The following is a 21,286-nucleotide window of genomic DNA, read 5'->3' as shown; positions in this document are numbered from 1 at the left end:
TCAGTTCTAATTCAGTTTTAGTTCAGTTCTAGTTCAGTTGTAGTTCAGTTCTTCTTCAGTTCTAGTTCAGTTCTAGTTCGGTTCTAGTTCGGTTCTAGTTCAGTTCTAGTTCAGTTCTAGTTCAGTTCTAGTTCAGTTCTAGTTCAGTTCTAGTTCAGTTCTAGTTCAGTTCTAGATCAGTTCTAGTTCAGTTCTAGTTCAGTTCTAGTTCAGTCCTAGTTCAGTCCTAGTTCAGATCTAGTTCAGTTCTAGTTCAGTTCTGATCTCTTATAAAATACCTGCTTTTAATTGAAAATTGTTCTTCACTATCTTGGACCTCATAGCGTTTCTCAATTTTCGCTTTAGCCGATTGAAGAAAAACTTTGCTAATTGAAATCAATGAGAAACTTAAATTTTTTATCAAATTTATTATTAAAAATCTCATAAATAAACAACAACACAAACAATTAATTACTCAAACTCAACAACAAAGCAGTACCCCGCTTAATCCAATGATCTGCCTTCTCATTGCCAGATTTCAAATCTACAGCTATAACAAAAGAACCCGATCTTTGGGGATAATAATAGGCGGGACATGAATAAATTCCCTTAGTTTTCTTTTTCAATTGCTCTACAGGCTTAAAGTGTATAACCGGCATAGAAGAAACTAATTCCATGGGTAGAGGTTCTGTGAGACACTGAGCTTTGCGCAACCAACCGGCACCTTCCAAAAATAAACCACGCACATATACCCCACCACCCTCTCGTACTATACGAGCAGCGGCAGCATCTTCTTCCACAAAAACAAAAAATTCCCAACTCAATTCATCAATAGGAGTGCGAGTGGCTCTGGCGGAAGTTTGTAAAACAGCAGTTAAGAAACCGGTGGGGAATGTATAGGCCGCCAGCCAAAAGAGAATGGGTGGCTTAAGGGTCTTAGCCCAGTTGGCGAAATGTTCAATTCTAAAGACCAAATCACGAGACCAGGAAGCTAAAGGTTTTTCAGATTGATAAGCTGGAATTAAAGATTTGAAACAAATTTAATTTACATTTAAATGATTTGAAGAAAACCTACACTTCAACCATAAGGCGGGGACGCGACCCTCATAAACCGCTATATATATATCTTCCAAATCCGTACTCATCACCACCAAACCTTGTATGCCTTTCTGAAGATCTCTTAAATGTATTTTCATATTTCTTAATAGAACATTATAACGCTCCATTTCCTGCAGTAATACCACTTCCAAAGGAGAACGATTTAAACCCACCAATTTGGCAGTTTGCTCATAATTTAACTCCTTGGGAGTGCTCTGAGCTATATCTTGCGCTAGACGCAAAACCTTAGACTCTTTACTTTCACCTTCCGCTGTTGAGGTTTGAACTTGCATAGAAATCAAAGTAGCAAAAAGTAAACGAGTTTCGCCTATTAGAGAAGCAATATCGGCATTAGAATGTTGACCAAAAGCTTCGGGTTTATCAAAATTGGGAAACTGTTGTATATGATCATTATAGGACTGTAAATCACCTTCGGGTGGTATGAAATAATTGGCCAGCGAAGATAGTCTAAAATGGAAATAAAACTTAAATTTGAATTATGTTTATATATATGAAATTATATGGAACCACCTAAATTTGGAAATATTTAAAGCCTCATTGCAGAAATATTGATTGATATAGGTGGTTAGCAATCTACGATCCCAATCATCGGTCACGTGACCACCATAATTTACACCCGCTATTAAGTACTTCAAAGCATCCCAGGGCGTGTCCTCATATTCGTTTAGATATAAAAGTAATAGGATTTCCGATATTTCAAAATCCGAATTATTAAAACTATAGATAACATTCCAACCCAATTGTAAAAACTTTTTACGTTCCAATAGTATAGTATGAAAGAAGCATAGGGAGAATAAAAGCTTTTTATATTTTCCCGGATCATTGGCTAAAGCAAAATTTCCCTCATTTACATTGCTGTATAGACGCTTCATATTGGCCTCTATGCCTCTGGGAGGTTCAGTGGTCATTTTAATGCTGATTTGTAAAATGGATATGGGAAAATCCGGATGAGGACTGGAACTTAACCATAAACGAAATCTTTTATGAATTTTCATGGACTGTATAGTGGCTATTATTTTATCTAAAGTAGGCATCCAACTAAGCGATAAATGACAATTCGCCAGAAATACCCAGTTACCCTCTCTTATACCATCCATTATCATTTTTGTGGCCACGGGAGCCTGTCCTTGACCCAAACTAAGAGAAAATATATGAGATGACATTTTCACTTGTTCGGCTAGTGTTAAAAGTGATTGAGTGGGATCTACACCCGGCGATAGGACAAAAATTAAAGGTGTTTGTGGTAAAGACTCTTCGAAGGCCACTTTTAGATCTAAAACAGGAGGTTCTATAAAGCGCGGACCCAATGAGTTGACAATAAATTGTGTGAGACAAAATTGTATGCGATCAGCCCTTAGACATCTAACAACACAAATCTTTTGAAAATCCGTTAATTTATCATTCCATTCACCCACAAGATCCTCCACTTCGGGGGTGGTGGTGGCATACCAAACTAGGAGTAAATGGATTAGTTTAGATAGAGATTAACACCTAAAAGAAATAATTAAAACATACTTTGCCAAGACTTGGCATTCTGTTCAAAAGAATCGATAATACCATGAAAACCCGCCACTTTATCCAATTCGGTGATATTGTCCCAGGATTGTTCACTAATCCAATCTGAAGTAATATATAACGATATATATATATATATATATATATATATATATATATATATATATATATATATATATATATATATATATATATAACTGATAAAGACATTAGATTTAAATATTAATATACTTACTTGAGGCTGGATTAGGTGGTTGACCCAGTTTATCTAAAACTATACCACCCTTCAAAATAAAATCATACTCCGCCTCCACTAACTTGCCCGCATTTGCCAATATCTGAGCCGACATGTGTATGGAAAATAACAGCTTATGTTTTTCAAATAAACCACGACAAGTATTCTTATAAACCGAATAGGTATGAAAATCATTAATATTAACAATACGCTCTTTAACATTTAAATGTCGGGGACTCTTCTCTATGGACTGGGTAAATAGCAATATATATGCCGCCAAAGAAAACACATACATGGGATCTATTTTAGACATATCCATTAAAACAAAGAATAATATCGAAGCACGTTCGGCTGCAGGTTGATACTCTTGTCTAGCAGTATCTATTTCTATCTCCGTTACCTCAGCCGTACTTAAAGATTCCTTAACCAAGGCCGAAGTTTGTCGGGATTTTTGTAAGGTAGCAAATAGTTCATCATCTTCCAGTATCGAACCTTTGCTTTCATTTAACAATCTTAAAATCTCATTATCCAAATCAATAAGAGTTCTCTTATTGCGTGCTATAGTCATGACCAATTCATCTTTTTGTTCCTCTAAAGCGGGCTTTTCTTTGCGCACCACAATGCCCAGTAATTGGGCCTGTAAACCATCCTGTTTTAAAGCAAAATTAACTATAGTAGTCTTGGAGGAAATTTCCGGTGGATAATGGGGATTAGTTATTTTGGTGGTTATATATAGACGGAAATTATCATGAAAAGTAATAAATTTATCATTGAATTTTATTAACTTCTGGCCACTTTGTATAATATACATCTTTTTTAGAATAGGATTTATGGTCTGATCTATATGTTCTCCCACATTTTGCAATAACACAGGATTACCATTTTGCAGTGATAACTCCAAAGTTTTTAAATAATCCAATTGACCAAAATCGATAACTTTTAAATCATTATCTTGTTCAAAGTTTTTTATCCAAGTATTCGCCTGCATTTGGGGATCTATTATCAAGGGCCAACGACTTCCCTTAGTTACAATCATGCCATTCTCGGTGCTAAAATCATCTGCTGGTAGACCCTGTATATTCCACTCTCTTACGGTTACTGCATCCAAGAGAAAAGAGGTAACTTTAAGTTCTTCGGAAGAGGGTATTTGTCTTTCTTTTATGAGTATTAACCATTTATCTAATAGAATTTCACGATATTTGGTATCGAAAGGTCCCAAGTAAGAGACAAAAGCTGTGGATATCAAACAGTTGCCGGGTAACTTTTCAAATTGAGCATCTAAATTGGCCACTGTGTCAATCCAACGTTCTCTTTCTCCCGCCAAAGATTCCACTAATATTATAGCTCTTTCCAGCTGTTTACGCAATTTCTCTTCTTTGGCTCGTAGCTCATTTAAAAGTTCGGTTTTCTCATTTAATTGACGATAAAGTTCGGCAAGTCTGGCATTTAACTCTTCCAATTTGGCTCTAGCTGCCGCCAGCAAAGCTTGTTTCTCCGCCAAAGAACGCATGGCATTATCTAATTTTTCTTGCTTAGGAGCCACTATACGATAAACTTTGGCATAGTTTTCTATGGCCAATATCCATTGCATTAATGATTTACAGGCTAAGGAAACCACTGCCACCTTGTCGGGTTCCAATTCTGGATTTTTGGTATATAAAGCTATTCTTTTCAAAGTTTTATCCGAAACATTATCACGATCGAAATTTTTGAGATCATTTAGAAAGGTGGCCTCACCCAATACCTTTTTGGCATTTTCCCAAGTGGGATCCTTGCCCAATAAAATCAATACCGCCTCCATAACTTTCTCGATTTTCATGGGAGGTTTACCATACGATTTGACCTCGGCAACATCTTTTTTATTTAAGGCATCCAAAGCCTTAACGGCAGCATCGATCATGGGTAATACCACATCCAAATCGGCCTTAGCGGTGGCAGCCAATTCCAAACAAATGACTTCATCTTTTTTTATTACCACCGCTTCAGAGTCTACCTTTTCTTTTTGTTCAGTAGCTTCGGCCTTTTGGGTTTCTATAATCGCTATGAATTCCTCACATTCCACAGCTAAAACTTTTACTTGGGCCGAACTCACTTTAAGTTCTTCGGACATGCCACTTACCTTTTCCTGGGTATCGGCTATTTTGGATAAACCATTTCGTAGCTTATTGGCACTGGAAGATATTTCATATCTTTTCTGCTCCAGAAGTTCTTTAAAACCACTTACCAGCTGCAAATAGTTTAGGGAAGTAACATAATTTTGCCTTTTAACTTCTCTTAACATCAAGTCCGATATTTCGGTAACATTGGAGTGAATAATAGAAAAACTATAGGCCACTTCACGCTGTAAGGTAACTTCTGTTGCCTCCACTAAACTATCTCGATTTTTTTCGTTTTCTTTACCGGGTGCCGCCACTCTAATCTTAAAACCGGTTAAAAATGTGGAGGCAACTTCTAGTAAAGCTTCCTGAGACCATAGTCTAAACCAGTTGGGGGTAGTGTTGTTTATGAGAGCCGGATATTGTCTTAAATACGAACGAAATGATTCGCCTATAGGACTCATGGCTAAAGCTATATGCATATTATCGCGCACATTTTGCATAAAAAAATTATACAAGGCCTCGGTGGACAATTGTACATTGGCCTTTTTGGCTGGTCTCTCCAGTTCATTTTTCAACTCTTCAAACTCATCCGATTTGAAAAGATTAATTTCGGCTGTACTTAACATATTATTAATGATTTCCAAAAATGTATTCTCCACCACTTGCTCGCCACTAAAAATGAACACCATAGCTCTTTGCTTGACCCCAGTTAATTTATATAGAGTCTTTAAATCTTCTCTAAACTCCTGGGTCTTGTATTTCTTGGTTACCTCTATCTGGAACACACCCATTTCCAATATAAAAGCAGCCAGTTTTACCAATACCTGGCGGCCGGAACCACCTATGCCAATATTTAACATATGGCCCCTGGGTTGGGATATAACCCTAACAATTCTGGCCACATGTTCTATGGCATCTTTAAAGAATACCAACTGCATGCGTGCCATACCGGAATTATTGTATTCCAACATTTGATTATTTATATATAATCTCAATTTGTCGTTAGGCAAATCTTCGTAAAAACCCTGAGCACTCATAAAGTCGCCGAAAATTGGCACCGCCTTATTGGGACACAAACTGTGTAAAGTTATTTCCATATATTTACCCAAAACCTCATTGACTTTATTTTGAAACCATGACTGATCATTATCATCTACTAGGCGATCGCTATAAACCCTAAAACACTCATGAATCCAAAGTCTTAGGAATTGAGATTTCTTAACTTGCACCTCCGAATTACTGCGCAATAAACCCTGGAATACTTTCGATATATCTCTAAGATTGAATAAATAATGTGACTTATTAGGAGTGGGTAGCATTCTATCCACTACATCGCGATAGATATGTATAGAAGCTTCCGTTATATGTTCCCATAGTTCACGAACTTCATTCGAAAATGTTTGTAATTTTTGTCTTATCATAGTGCCAAATATTCGACTTACAATATCTTCAGTGGGGAATGTCATATTGAGTAGAAAAAATCTGCTCATAGTGCGTGAGGAAATAATTTGTCTACCTCCACCCGGTGGACCCATAGCGGCCATAAGTAAGGTATTAAGTACATAGATTTTCTGTTGATTTCTACGATTAAACCAATATTTATAGTCAATCCATTGTCTTATCAATTCGAGTGGTGGTTGAGAACCATAAACATCTTTAGCCGGCATATTGAAATCGTCCATAAAGCATATCATTTTCTTGCCTCCAATGGGTACGTAATGTGTTTTGGTTCTTTTTTCGGTACGATTTTCTATGGATTCTTGTAGGCCAGCAGCAGTGGTCTGTTATTAAGAAATACATTAATATTTTGCATATATTTTCGGTATATTAGATCGGTTCAAGAATAAAAAAAGCAGCCCTTATCTTGATTATAATGAACCATAATCTCTTGATTCACAATATCGCTAAAAATATAAGAAAAAGGGCAATTTCCGAAATAAAATTTGATTGGTAATTCGAGAGCCCGACTTTTTACTCTAAATTTATATTTCTATGGAGTAAGCTAAGATGTTTTTTTTTTAAGAATGAACCGATCTATAACATATGAATGCATGACCCACCTGAGCCGATATATTTATAGAGAATACAGTAAACTTTGTCTTATCGCAAGATTCCATTACGCTAACAGCTGTTGAAGTTTTGCCCGTACCAACATTGCCGACCAAAAGTACGGGACGACCATCTTGTAAGAGTTTTGAAACTAAATATTCATATCTAACCGTGTCAACGGTGGGAACTATAATTTTATAAAATGCAGCTCTGAAATGCCAATAAAAATAAATGAATCAGTTAAGTTTTAAAGTAAGGTTAAATTCGATAAGAGTTACTAAATAACAGAAGTCCAAATATCTTAAGAAATTCTTGAATTTTAGAGTTCTCTTAATCTTAAGTTAGTTGGTAGCTCTCTCTCTCTCCCCCTTTTTTAAGCACTTACTCTTCATCATATTTCCAAGTATCCGATAGTTTATTATTCCAGGGTAAGAAAGATTTCTGATTAGGATCGACATAATAATCATATACGGTATCCTTAATCGGAAAACTACCATCCAATTCACGTATAAAAGCATCAATTTTATTACGACCATCCTCATCCACAGTGGCACAAACAGACCAAATCATAGAAAACAAAAACCATAGTTTCGACATAGTTTCCAACAACTCATCATTACCCGTTACAATGCCATTCTGTTTGGTAGCAAACCCCTCCAAGAGGTTACACATGGATATAACCGTATTCAATTCATTGGTTTCGACAATCTCCTTACATTGATAATGTTTAAAGTTTAATAATTTATCAAGAAATTCTTCAAAATATTCCGTTATAAATTTAACATATTCTGCGGGTTTCTGTTGGGCCAACCAGGATTTTACATAGGGACGCCAACCCCAATCATGATAATCATTATAAACCATGCCACAGCGAGAAACTGTAGCGGGTGAAGCCACTGCCAAATCAGCCACTTCGAATAGTAAGGAAACCTGGGCCGGCATGGTAATACGTTCACTATTAACCAAAGTCAAAAGTTTATTATCATCCATGACCGAGTTCATATTTTCTATCCAAACTGCATCTACCGGACCATCAAATAATAGCCATTTTTGTGTAAGATCTTCATCGGCACATATGACACGCATTATAGAACTGAGCACCCCATCTAACCATTCGCCGGTAGCCAAATTATATTCTCCATATAATTCTGCCAAGTTCAAGGCCTTAGGATTTACCGGATAAACTACTACAGCAGGCCAACCCGGTTTCTTATTGTTATTCATTCTTATGAAAGCTCCCTGCAAGCACTTCCAAGTCACCGACTTGGCTGTATTAGTATCACCTATTATCATAGAGGAATGTCGGGAATTTTTGGTTTCATATAACTCTATGACCTTTTTAATGGCTATAGGTATTAGTTGTAAACCATTGACTTTAAGTTCATCTTCTATGGCATCTTTAAAATCACTGTAATCTATAAGGGGAACATCAACTCCGGGAAATATATCGGACATAATGCCATTAAATAGGGGCAAATCATTAGCGGTCAAACGAGCTACATTCATATCACGCATGGCCAAATAAACCACTTCCTCTTCGGAGGCCTCAGGCAATTGTCTTCTTTTGCGTCCAGCATATCTTAGTAAAGCCACCATGGAACGTAAACCAAAATCATAATGATATTGTTTGGACAGCTGCTGTTTGGCCAGTTCATATAAAGTATAGACCTTGCGCGCTAAACTACGGGTATTAGTGAAACCATCGGAGTAAAGAGTATTTTCGGCAATGATAACATTATCGGGCACCATCATGGATATAGGACGAAACATAGATTTCAAATTATCTGGCAGTTCGGTACGACCCGCATAGCCGGGATTCATGGTAATAAACAAGCCCACCGTAGGCACTAGTTTGATTACCTGACCCTCAAATAGAAACTCGGTTTGTTTGGCTGTTAAGGCAGATATAACCGAAAGAATTTGTTGGGCCACCACAGATAACACTTCTATATTAATGCGATTGAATTCATCGAAACAACCCCAGGAACCAGTTTGAGCTAAACCCGAAAAGATTTTGCCTATACTCTTAAAATCCAAACCCTCCGAGCAGTTGGTAACTATAACCCACATGCCTAAAGCTTTACCCAGATCTTTTACTGTTTCTGTCTTACCCGTGCCAGCGGGACCCTTAGGACTACCGCCTCTATATAAATGCAAGGCCGTAGTTAGGGTTATATAACATCTATCGGTTAGAGGAGTTATAACAAGTCTACCCGAATTGCCTATATACTCATAACCATACCAATGTTCGGTATTAGTTTGTCTAACCACACAGGTCTCAGATTCACGATGCCAATAGAATCGTAATTGGGAAAACCATTCAAAGTGACCCACATCTTTACAATTATTCTTATACATACGTTCGATAACATCACGACCATGTATCTCCACAGTGATTAGAGTATTAACTTTTAAACGCATGATCTTGCTTAGATCTTTTCTACTCATTTCGGAAAGTTTACCTAGAATTTTACTTTGTTTGCTTTTTAGTTTTCTTAAAGGTTTCTTTTGATTCACCGTTTTGCAATGTATCAGACTGCGTGTACATTCTGTGGTCCAATTTATTAAACAGGTGGTATTAACCAATTGCCCCGGCCACAGGGATAACCACTTTTCACGGTTACCGGCCAATTTCTTTAAAGCTGCCCGGGTAAGTTTTAGCTGTTCCTTGAGAACAGCAAACATATAGTCTTCTAAAACTTTAAGCCATTTCTCGGAAGGACCATCTATGTAAATCACATTAAGGAATTCCACATATTCACCATCATCGGCATACATGCCCAAGGCTTGCCAGCGATTAAGGGTTTTACCCACTCTTTTGAGTTCTAATTTCACCAGATTATCGAATAGTTTCTTTAAGTGCAGCTGTACTAAATCCGGTCTTTTGCTATTGCCCAAAATTTCCAAAAGATCATCATTGGAAATGAAATAAAAACGGGGAAACAATTGTCTTTTAGTTTCCAAATAGATTTCTAAAGCTCTTTGTATGGTTTCCAATCTTTCGTCTATCTTTTGAAATCTGTTCAACAAAAAAGGAGGTCTTCTAAAATGTGTGGCCCTTAAGGCCGTTTTGGCTGAAAACATTTTATCTGTTATGGTCTTAAATTCTTCAGTTATAATGCCAAAACGTTTGGCTTCATTGGGCAATTGCTTGCGTATATCTTCGCCAGCGAATATATTTTCCAAATACAACCATTGTCGCTGAACCACTAAAGCTTTTTCCAAAGTTTCCGAGATATACGACAAAGTTTTCTCCCAATAATCTACCACCACAGCAAAGGGTTCTACAAATCGAGTGGATTTCATGGCGGAAAGTTGTACCATATGTTCCTCCAACAATTGGGTGCATTCATCTACACTTTTGATTTTATAAATACCATCCCGATAGAAAACCATCTCCAGAAGTTGTTTACGCCAAATGCCGGCTATATTTTTAATACCATTTTCTATTTGTAGCTCCATGGTGGCAGCATTCGAGATATCTTGTATATCCTCAGAATACGCCTGGAAATCTAGGTTTATTATTAATTCTAAAGTGAAATTCTTGGAATTTTCATCAAAATCGCTAAGAATAAATAAAAATTATATAGTATAGGCGGGGACCTTAAGATTTAAAAGCAAATAAAACTTACACCTGCATTAAGTTTCTAACACGATCCCAATGTCTCTTACGCATGCAGGGATTCTTAAGAGCTGTTATAAGCGGCAAAGTTCTTCTAAAACTATCGAGATTTTTAGTGGTAACTATTAGCATATCCCAGGACCGATTATAATATTTCTTATTCAAAGCACTGAACTCTTTATACAATGAAATTGCGGTGTCTTCCATTATATCAATATTGATTTTCCAAAAATTACCCACACGCCATTCATTCCAGGCATTTTGCCATTCTAAAATCAAGGACCAAATACCCTTAACTATCTGTACTTCACTGCTGAGTTTTTTCAAGTCCAAATTTTCCGGTTGATTGATATAAAATGTCGATAAATCATTTATTAAACTTTGTTCAAACTTAAAACAATCTGCTACTTTAGTTTCGATAATTTTTAAATATTTTAAGGCTATTTTAGGATTTCTATAAATTAAGAAGGGGGGAAAAAAGAGGAAAAGTTTAAAAGGAAAGGTTTATAAGTTTTCTTAAGAAATTACGTTTGTGCAGAGGTGGGTAATTTCACCATAAAATCCGCTAAAAATTCCTTAATAATATTACGGAATTTCTCTGCCTGTGTTAGTAGGTTTTGTTTGAAGTCTTCCTTGGTATTATCCAACATATCGCCCGCTTCGCCAAGTTTCTTTAAATAGTTTTCCCATGTGGGTGGCAAATTTAAGATCAAAACTTTGATTGTATCCGAAATTTCGATTTGATATTTATCCAAAACCTTAAACAAATCAAATATATTGGGGAATTCAGCTTGCTTGACTGGAACCTCCTGCGTTAGGCGATTAAATAAAAGCGTAGCTTCTCGGGCCTCTTTTAAAGTACGCGGCACTACAGCTACACGTTTCTCATTACGTTTGACATAACGGTAAACACCTTTAAATACAATACTTGTAATTAATTTTACTACCCCCAAAAAAATACCACTAAACTTACTTTTAATTCTTGAGGAAGCTCTTTTGGTCAAAAGTTTAATATTTAACAATTGCCACTTTTCTATATAATCCAATATAGAACTTTTCAAGGACATCTGATTAATCATTAAAAAGTATACATTAACTATAGCATCTTTGGTAGCTATGATTTCCGCCTGAGTACTATAAGATTCAATGCTATCCTCGAAAATTTCAGCCTCCTGATTCGTTTGTTCAATTTTCGCTATAAACTTCTCTTCATCCATATCCCAAATATCTTGAAAATCATTCCAACTTATAATAAATCTTTCAATTTCCTCTTTATTATAGTCTAGCTCCAACGAGATTTTATCTTGTGTCTCTATGATAATAGCATCGGTTTTCATTAGTTCCGCAAAAGTTGGACCAATAAGTTTAGCGGGCAATTCTAGTTTGGCCGCTATACGTGGCACACTATTTAGACTATTCAAAATACGATCGAACATTTTTGTCATCAACATTTCAATAGTTTCCATGTCTGGTTTCAGTGCTATATCTTTATCTTCAATATCAGCCATTAGGATTATTAAGGGTGCGGGATTGATATCACCTTCGGATTTTAATGAACTGTAGACATTGTTAAGGGAATTTCGGGCACAAATCATGAGTGCCTCTGCCAACATATTGTCGAATTGTTTGACATAATCATACCATTCTGTGACCATCTGAAATTAAAAATTATTCAATATGGGCAGTTCTGAAATTATAGGTTTTCCACATATTCAAGTGTATAGTCTAATCTATAGTCTAGTCTATAGTCTAATCTATAGTCTAGTCTATAGTCTAATCTACAGTCTAGTCTATAGTCTAATCTATAGTCTAGTCTATAGTCTAGTCTATAGTCTAGTCTATAGTCTAGTCTATAGTCTAGTCTATAGTCTAGTCTATAGTCTAGTCTATAGTCTAGTCTATAGTCTAGTATATAGTCTAGTCTATAGTCTAGTCTATAGTCTATAGTCTAGTCTATAGTCTAGTCTATAGTCTAGTCTAGTCTATAGTCTAGTCTATAGTCTTGTCTATAGTCTAGTCTATAGTCTAGTCTATAGCCTAGTCTATAGTCTAGTCTATAGTCTAGTCTATAGTCTAGTCTATAGTCTAGTCTATAGTCTAGTCTATAGTCTAGTCTAGTCTAGTCTAGTCTATAGTCTAGTCTATAGTCTAGTCTATAGTCTAGTCTATAGTCTAGTCTATAGTCTAGTCTATAGTCTAGTCTATAGTCTAGTCTATAGTCTAGTCTATAGTCTAGTCTATAGTCTAGTCTATAGTCTATTCTATAGTCTAGTCTATAGTCTAGTCTATAGTCTAGTCTATAGTCTAGTCTATAGTCTAGTCTATAGTCTAGTCTATAGTCTAGTCTATAGTCTACTCTATAGTCTAGTCTATAGTCTAGTCTATAGTCTAGTCTATAGTCTAGTCTATAGTCTAGTCTATAGTCTAGTCTATAGTCCAGTCTATAGTCTAGTCTATAGTCTAGTCTATAGTCTAGTCTATAGTCTAGTCTATAGTCTAGTCTATAGTCTAGTCTATAGTCTAGTCTATAGTCTAGTCTATAGTCTAGTCTATAGTCTATAGTCTAGTTTGTAGTCTAGTCTATAGGCTAGTCTATAGTCTAGTCTATAGTCTAGTCTAAAGTCTAGTCTAAAGTCTAGTCTAAAATCTAGTCTAAATTCTAGTCTATAGTCTAGTCTTTAGTCTAGTCTATAGTCTAGTCTATAGTCTAGTCTATAGTCCAGTCTATAGTCTAGTCTATAGTCTAGTCTATAGTCCAGTCTATAGTCTAGTCTATAGTCTAGTCTATAGTCCAGTCTATAGTCTAGTCTATGGTCTAGTCTATAGTTTAGTCTATAGTCTAGTCTATAGTCTAGTCTATAGTCTAGTCTATAGTCTAGTCTATAGTCTAGTCTATAGTCTAGTCTATAGTCTAGTCTATAGTCTAGTCTATAGTCTAGTCTATAATCTAGTCTATAGTCTAGTCTATAGTCTAGTCTATAGTCTAGTCTATAGCCTAGTCTATAGCCTAGTGTATAGCCTAGTCTATAGTCTAGTCTATAGTCTAGTCTAGTCTATAGTCTAGTCTAGTCTATAGTCTAGTCTATAGTCTAGTCTATAGTCCAGCCTATAGTCTAGTCTATAGTCTAGTCTATAGTCTAGTCTATAGTCTAGTCTATAGTCCAGCCTATAGTCTAGTCTATAGTCTAGTCTATAGTCTAGTCTATAGTCCAGCCTATAGTCTAGTCTATAGTCTAGTCTATAGTCTAGTTTATAGTCTGGCCTTGTCTAGTCTTATGAACCTATAGAACTTACCTCTTCGATAACATATTGAAACTCCTTAAATACCGCAAACAGTAAATCTATAATCGTATCATATAAGTTCAATATTTCATTAGTTGCACGGCGATTAAAAGCCGATATATTCAATTCAAACACCGACAACTCTACAGCACCCGACAAGGTAAACTTCAGCAGAGGAGTATCACAGATCTGCTCACAAATTTTTCTTATATTAAGATTAGCTCTCTTATAGATATCTAAAGATGTCTGTAATTTTGAGGTGTGTTTAGCACAGTCCACTATATAGGCATCACTCAACTCTCCACCCCAGGTCAATTTAAAGAGACCGGGAGCAATTTTACGATCACAAGATTGTATTAGGGCTCGAAAAAGTTTGCGTTCGTCTTCCGAGAGTGCGTTCAGTATACGATTGTAGTCTATGCAAACGGTTATCACACTGTTGTAAACGAAATTTAATGTGGCATATTTTTCATAAAGTTTACGTATGGTACCGGGTATTTGAAATCCTAGTTGCTCGAAATGTTGTGCCTGTTGGCATATGTTTAAGACCGAACGATCTATGTTGCATTCTAGCAGACCTTTCTTGATCTTACTTCTCACTAGGAGAGTACGTTCTAAACGTCCCAGCAAGTTAGTGCTGCTGCAGTTCTTAACCCAGTCGTCAAATGTTTTGCGTGTGGCTAGTTGGAAATCTTTTTTAACATTCTCAAATTTGGCTAAAGCGCCGGCAGCTTCGGGTACGGCTGGTAACCAATGGGAGTTCTTAAGACGATCTCTTAGCCACTGCAAACGTTCGGTACTAATGCGATAGGCTACAGCTCGAGAGGCATAATAGTTTAACCACGACTCATGTACCTTAACACGATCCATAAGCATTTTCGAGGTCGAATTCATTTCATTAACAAACATATTCCATACTCTGCTGACCATACTCAAATAGGTTTTTCTTATGGTGGAACGATAGGAGTAAAATAATATAACATTTAAGACCTCTAAAGCCTCCTCAATGTTGCAAACACTTTGAAAGGCATTGGACATGAGACGTTGTATAGTTTCCTCCAAACTTTGTATGGTGCGTCGATATTTGAGAACTTCTATATACCAGATATTTTTGTGTACATTTAAAATCAAATCTTTTGAGTCCGTTTTTAAGGCTGTGAGTAATTGCAGAAATTGAGTTTCAACGCTCTCGGCAGTTTTCTCAAACTCTTTGCCATTAGTACCGCCAAAACGTGGCCTGGGTATTGATTCATCTTCATCCAAACGGGCGAATACTATCATGGATTCACAAATGTCTATTAGATCGTTAAGTCTTTCAATAAAGGCATCTACATGATTAAAGATCATAGCATTGTCTAGATCCCAACCCAATTTGGGCGTAGTTACTACGAGATCCTTGCTCATAAGCTCATAGATAGCCTTATAGGAGAGACAACAATCTATGGACATATTGCACATTTTAATACCAAATCGGGACTTTCCTTGCAAAATAACATCCACATTAGTTTGGGCCACACAAAAACGTATTATTTGATTGCTAAGATTACGAAAAAGATTGGTGATCAAGTCCTTTCTATTATAGAAGGGGGAATTCAGCCATATGTAACGTATGAAATTGATAATGCGCGGCAAAAGTGCCGGCACCTCAGCGGGACTTTTGGCTTTTTCGATTTGGGCACAGGGCTCAACTAATAAATGGAGATATTTTATATTGGATTTAGCTTCCTCCACCTCCAAACGACATTCACTAATTAAAGCATCAATCTGTTTAATATAAACTGAATGAGAAGCCCGTAATACTTTGATAATATTTTGCACATCCGCCTGATCCAATTGGGTCTCGATGCCATGTAAAACCTCAACTTTAAAATGAGAAGAAAGTTCTGCATTATTTAGTTAGAAGTTTTTCACTTATGTACTTACATCTATACATCCAAAATTCATATTCCTCTTGCAGTACCACCAAATCGTGAGGCACCACTAGAACCTTATCACTAAGTAAGGTTCTAATCTGATTAGTCCAGAACACTACAATCGATTCCATATTCTTAACAAATTCCCTATCATGAGCTACATTTTCACGCTCCATTTGTTTCACCACATAGGGTATATACAGCAAAGTCATGCCTGCCATTTTGGAATTCAAATTTGTCAGATAAGACAAAAAACGATCCATGGCCTGACAAAATCTTGACTTTACATTCTCATTCCAATCGGTATAATTACTAAATATGGGAGCATAAACAAATTGCAATACTTTTAGCAAACAATAATCTACATCTTCGTGTATTGTGCCGAAGTTAACTTCATCGTGGAAGCCCTCAACGGTAAAGATGCAATTGGGTGCTCGACTAAAATAGGTAAGATCTGCGACTGGAGCAATGGGAAATCCCAAGCAGGCGGTTAATTTATTAGCATCATAGAATATGGTTAGTAAAGGTTCATTAACTTCCAATATCCAACGTCTTATCATATCGAGTGTACTCTCGGTCCAATCACGATGATCGAGAGCAAAAAGCATTGTCATGCGTTGCACATAGTCGACTAGTTTGATGAGTTCTTCATCTGAATACTTGGGCTGGGGTATTTCGGTAACTGTTTGCTCTTGATCATTAGCATTTGTTTCGGCTGTAAATGAAGAAAAAATGGGTTCTTTAAATTATCCTAAAGTAATAGGACTTGATATAAAGAATTGCATTAGGTTCCGATTTTGGATAGTTAAAAAATTGTATTAAAATAAATTGCATAAATTTGAATTAAGAATACGAAAGAGAATCGATTCGGGATCGGGTTTTTTTTTTCGTTTAGACAAGAGAACTTAAATTCCTTCCACAAAGCAATTTTTTATATAAAATTTTCTTAACAATTTTGCTAAATTTTATTTCAAATGACAAAACTTACCCTCCTCATCGGTTGAATTCAAACTATCCAAATCAGCGCCATCATATTTATCAGAATTTCCCTCCGCCATTTTTTAAATTATAACATTCAGTTCCGAATTCTTTTCAACACAATTTGAAAATGAAAATTTATGACATTGTTGACAAGTGTTGAGAGCAGTGTTTCCAAATTGTTTAAAACCAACAAAGAGTTATGTCAACAAGTTCGAAAAGTTTTTATTTGTAAACATGTGGCCATAGCAACTGAAAAAACAGTAGAATGTGATTAAAACGAATTCATTTCAGCACAATCTAATAACAAAATATGACAAAGAATCATTTGCTTCAAAATTAGAATAGAAAATGCAAAATAGTGCAGTTCTAGTTCGGTTCTAATTCAGTTCTAAATAAGTTCCAGCTCAGTTCTACTACAATTCTAGTATAGTTCTATTTTACTTCTAGTTCTAGTTCATTTCTAGTTCAGTTTTAATTCAGTTCAAGTTTAGTTCTAGTTAAGTCTAGTTCTAGTTCAGTTCTAGTTCAGTTCTAGTTCAGTTCTAGTTCAGTTCTAGTTCAGTTCTAGTTCAGTTTTAGTTCAGTTCTAGTTCAGTTCTAGTTCAATTCTAGTTCAGTTCTAGTTCTGTTCTAGATCTGTTCTAGTTCTGTTCTAGTTCAGTTCTAGTTCAGTTCTAGTTCAGTTCTAGTTCTGTTCTATTACAGTTCTAGTATAGCTCTAGTTCAGTTCTAGTTCAGTTCTAGATAAGTTCCAGTTGAGTTCTATTACAGTTCTAGTATAGCTCTAGTTCAGTTCTAGTTCAGTTTTAGTTCAGTTTCAGTTCAGTTCTAGTTCAGTTCTAGTTCAGTTCTAGTTCAGTTCTAGTTCAGTTCTAGTTCAGTTCTAGTTCAATTCTAGTTCAGTTCTAGTTCAGTTCTAGTTCAGTTCTAGTTCAGTTCTAGTTCAGTTCTAGTTAGTTCTAGTTTAGTTCTAGTTCTGTTCTAGTTCAGTTCTAGTTCAGTTCTAGTTCAGTTCTAGTTCGGTTCTAGTTCTGTTCTAGTTCAGTTCTAGTTCAGTTCTAGTTCAGTTCTAGTTCAGTTCTAGTTCAGTTCTAGTTCAGTTCTAGTTCAGTTCTAGTTCAGTTCTAGTTCAGTTCTAGTTCAGTTCTAGTTCAGTTCTAGTTCAGTTCTAGTTCAGTTCTAGTTCAGTTCTAGTTCAGTTCTAGTTCAGTTCTAGTTCAGTTCTAGTTCAGTTCTAGTTCAGTTCTAGTTCAGTTCTAGTTCAGTTCTAGTTCAGTTCTAGTTCAGTTCTAGTTCAGTTCTAGTTCAGTTCTAGTTCAGTTCTAGTTCAGTTCTAGTTCAGTTCTAGTTCAGTTCTAGTTCAGTTCTAGTTCAGTTCTAGTTCAGTTCTAGTTCAGTTCTAGTTCAGTTCTAGTTCAGTTCTAGTTCAGTTCTAGTTCAGTTCTAGTTCAGTCTAGTTCTAGTCTTAGTTCAGTTCTAGATCAGTTCTAGATCAGTCTGTTCTAGTTCAGTTCTAGTTCAGTTCTAGTCCTAGTTCAGTTCTAGTTCAGTTCTAGTTCAGTTTAGTTCAGTCCTAGTTCAGTTCTAGTTTCAGTTCTAGTTCAGTTCTAGTTCAGTTCTAGTTCAGTTCTAGTTCAGTTCTAGTTCAGTTCTAGTTCAGTTCTAGTTCAGTTCTAGTTCAGTTCTAGTTCAGTTCTAGTTCAGTTCTAGTTCAGTTCTAGTTCAGTTCTAGTTCAGTTCTAGTTCAGTTCTAGTTCAGTTCTAGTTCAGTTCTAGTTCAGTTCTAGTTCAGTTCTAGTTCCGTTCTAGTTCAGTTCTAGTTCAGTTCTAGTTCAGTTCTAGTTCAGTTCTAGTTCAGTTCTAGTTCAGTTCTAGTTCAGTTCTAGTTCAGTTCTAGTTCAGTTCTAGTTTCAGTTCTAGTTCAGTTCTAGTTCAGTTCTAGTTCAGTTCTAGTTCAGTTCTAGTTCAGTTCTAGTTCAGTTCTAGTTCAGTTCTAGTTCAGTTCTAGTTCAGTTCTAGTTCAGTTCTAGTTCAGTTCTCTAGTTCAGTTCTAGTTCAGTTCTAGTTCAGTTCTAGTTCAGTTCTAGTTTCAGTTCTAGTTCAGTTCTAGTTCAGTTCTAGTTCAGTTCTAGTTCAGTTCTAGTTCAGTTCTAGTTCAGTTCTAGTCAGTTCTAGGTCAGTTTTTCTAGTTCGTCTAGTTCAGTTCTAGTTCAGTTCTAGTTTTCAGTTCTAGTTCAGTTCTTGTTCAGTTCTAGTTCAGCTCTAGTTCAGTTCTAGTTCAGTTCTAGTTCAGTTCTCGTTCAGTTCTAGTTCAATTCTACTTCAATTCTGCTTCAGTTCTTGTTAAGTTTTTATTCGATTTGAAAATTTGCCTCCAATCTGATTGCGTCCATTTCCATAATTTTATAAATCTCTCAAAAAAGCTGCTGATTGTAGATAATTCGATATAAAATTCGTACAATCTATTATTAAAAGTAATATAATAAATATAAGATCTATATTTTATAATTCCAACTTAAAACTAGTGTACAAAATATGAGTTATTTTTCTTTTTGGGCTTTAAACGACCATCCGGATCCACAACATTTTCCTGGCCATTGCTACAACATTGGCACGCCTCCGTACTTGACACCATATTGGGAATATCTGAACCTGAAAAGGTATTGGGTTCCTCTAATGTTATGCACTTAACTTTTGGGGGGCATTTTATAACCACCAAAGCATTGCCCTCATCATCGAACATACATAAATCGTTATTAAACTCCCGATAGCTTCTCAAATAGTTGGTAGCCATTAGATATTTTGTGAGGCAACATATTAAAATCTGGGGATAAGTAGGAAAAGTTAAGCTGTAATTATTAAATTATTTCACTTACATCTATAAGAACTGCCACCAATATGAGAATGAAAAGTAAATCCATAATATTTGACAATTGGCGAGTGAATAGCGTAAAACAACCTTTTGTATTTATATCTGTTAAATTTAGATGTGGCAAACGATTACTATCACTAGAAGATCTTTTCACATGGGGCATATAGTTGGCATAACAGGATGAACTATTGTGCTTACAGCAAGCATAGGGAGCCAAGATTTGCTGCCTAAAGAAACACAAAATTGGAATATAAATAATTATTTCTTTAATTTCCAAATCTTACCCATACATTTGATCACTAGAGCCATATGAGGGCGGGATATTTGGAAATTCTGGTTGATTTCCAAATTGATCACTGTTATCATTATCAAAGTAATACGGAGAACATTCGGTGGTAGTACACATAGCATATTCCGGCATGATGTTAATATCAAACATTGCCTCACGATATTCCCTTATATTTTGCGACATCCAAGAGGCCTGCATCCAATCGGTATAGTTATAAACACCACAACATTCCTTAGAATACTGCAATTTATCCCAAAGAAATTTCCACTCGGGTTTTAAATAATAATTATCTATACCCTTCAGCAATATAATTTCCGCTTCTTCCGAAAGAGTACCAGTACTGGCAAACAGTGACCAAATTGTCGCAGCACCACAAGCCACAATTAGAAAACAATAAACCAACCAAACACTTAATAAAAGTTGTATATTTTCCGTATAACGACGAGGCCATAAACTGCTCCACATCGAGAGGGCACACAAAAATGAGGCAAACAATTGAAAGCCCAAAATGTAGGCATTAAAGAACTTTGATGTTAATATTACAACTTCCGAATCCGTTAGAAATGTAGCCAATAGTTTTTGATAAAACCAAGTTACCGTTATAATCGCTAGACCCAGACATATTTCTATAGTTAGAAGAAAATTTATAAATATACGTATTTTGGGTATTGTTTCAAACATTTGTGCACTTTATTTTGATTTGTTGAATTGACATTAGTGATTTTTGAAAGATAGTGTTGAAAATTAAATGAAATATGGAAGTCAATTAACACATTAGAAACTTAGCTATTTTATTAGGTGAGTCAGAGTGTTTTATTAAAAACAGTTTATAAATTTTAAAAATGTTTCAAAGTTTGTAGCAAATAAAATAATATGGTTTAAAATTTTTACAAAAATCTTATCATAAGCCTTAAGTTATGCAGTGAAAATAGGATTTAATGTAAATTACGTTGTTTTTTCGTAGTTTATATTAAAATATCAACGAGAATTTTACGCAGTAGGTAAAGCAGTGCATTTCGGATGATAACATAGGTAAGCAACATTCACAAAACGTCCACTAACTAACTAACTAACTAACTAACTAACTAACTAACTAACTAACTAACTAACTACTAACTAACTAACTAACTAACTAACTAACTAACTAACTAACTAACTAACTAACTAACTAACTAACTAACTAACTAACTAACTAACTAACTAACTAACTAACTAACTAACTAACTAACTAACTAACTAACTAACTACTAACTAACTAACTAACTAACTAACTAACTAACTAACTACTAACTAACTAACTAACTAACTAACTAACTAACTAACTAACTAAC

At 35.6% G+C, this 21,286-nt stretch overlaps 2 protein-coding genes across 3 annotated transcripts; both read right to left on the bottom strand.

The window, feature by feature from the left end:
* Positions 1-432: 432 nt before the first annotated feature.
* LOC119609572 (dynein heavy chain 2, axonemal) lies at positions 433-16,885 on the bottom strand. Of its 2 annotated transcripts, XM_037964417.1 has the most exons (13): positions 16,802-16,885; positions 15,824-16,528; positions 13,913-15,762; positions 11,592-12,273; positions 11,147-11,531; positions 10,629-11,072; positions 7,382-10,561; positions 7,008-7,206; positions 2,849-6,728; positions 2,614-2,718; positions 1,609-2,551; positions 1,055-1,545; positions 447-994 (listed from the first exon to the last, which is right to left on the bottom strand). In XM_037964417.1, the coding sequence occupies exons 1-13, from the start codon at positions 16,869-16,871 to the stop codon at positions 447-449; spliced, it is 13,482 nt and encodes a 4,493-aa protein (XP_037820345.1). In that variant the 5' UTR covers positions 16,872-16,885. The 2 variants fall into 2 exon arrangements, with proteins under 2 accessions (XP_037820344.1, XP_037820345.1); XM_037964416.1 differs by having other exon boundaries at positions 433-994; positions 11,147-12,273.
* Positions 16,886-19,315: 2,430 nt separating this feature from the next.
* On the bottom strand, positions 19,316-20,677 carry LOC119609570. Its single transcript, XM_037964414.1, has 3 exons — positions 19,951-20,677; positions 19,671-19,893; positions 19,316-19,618 (listed from the first exon to the last, which is right to left on the bottom strand). The coding sequence occupies exons 1-3, from the start codon at positions 20,634-20,636 to the stop codon at positions 19,316-19,318; spliced, it is 1,212 nt and encodes a 403-aa protein (XP_037820342.1). The 5' UTR covers positions 20,637-20,677.
* Between the last annotated feature and the right edge of the window lie 609 nt (positions 20,678-21,286).

This window comes from Lucilia sericata, unplaced genomic scaffold (assembly GCF_015586225.1).
Source record: "Lucilia sericata isolate MDLA Ls3-8-SP2 unplaced genomic scaffold, ASM1558622v1 Contig001007F_arrow, whole genome shotgun sequence".
NCBI classification, from domain to species: Eukaryota; Metazoa; Arthropoda; class Insecta; order Diptera; family Calliphoridae; genus Lucilia; species Lucilia sericata.
Note: the sequence above shows the minus strand (reverse complement) of the source record. Positions and strands in the feature narration are given on the sequence as shown.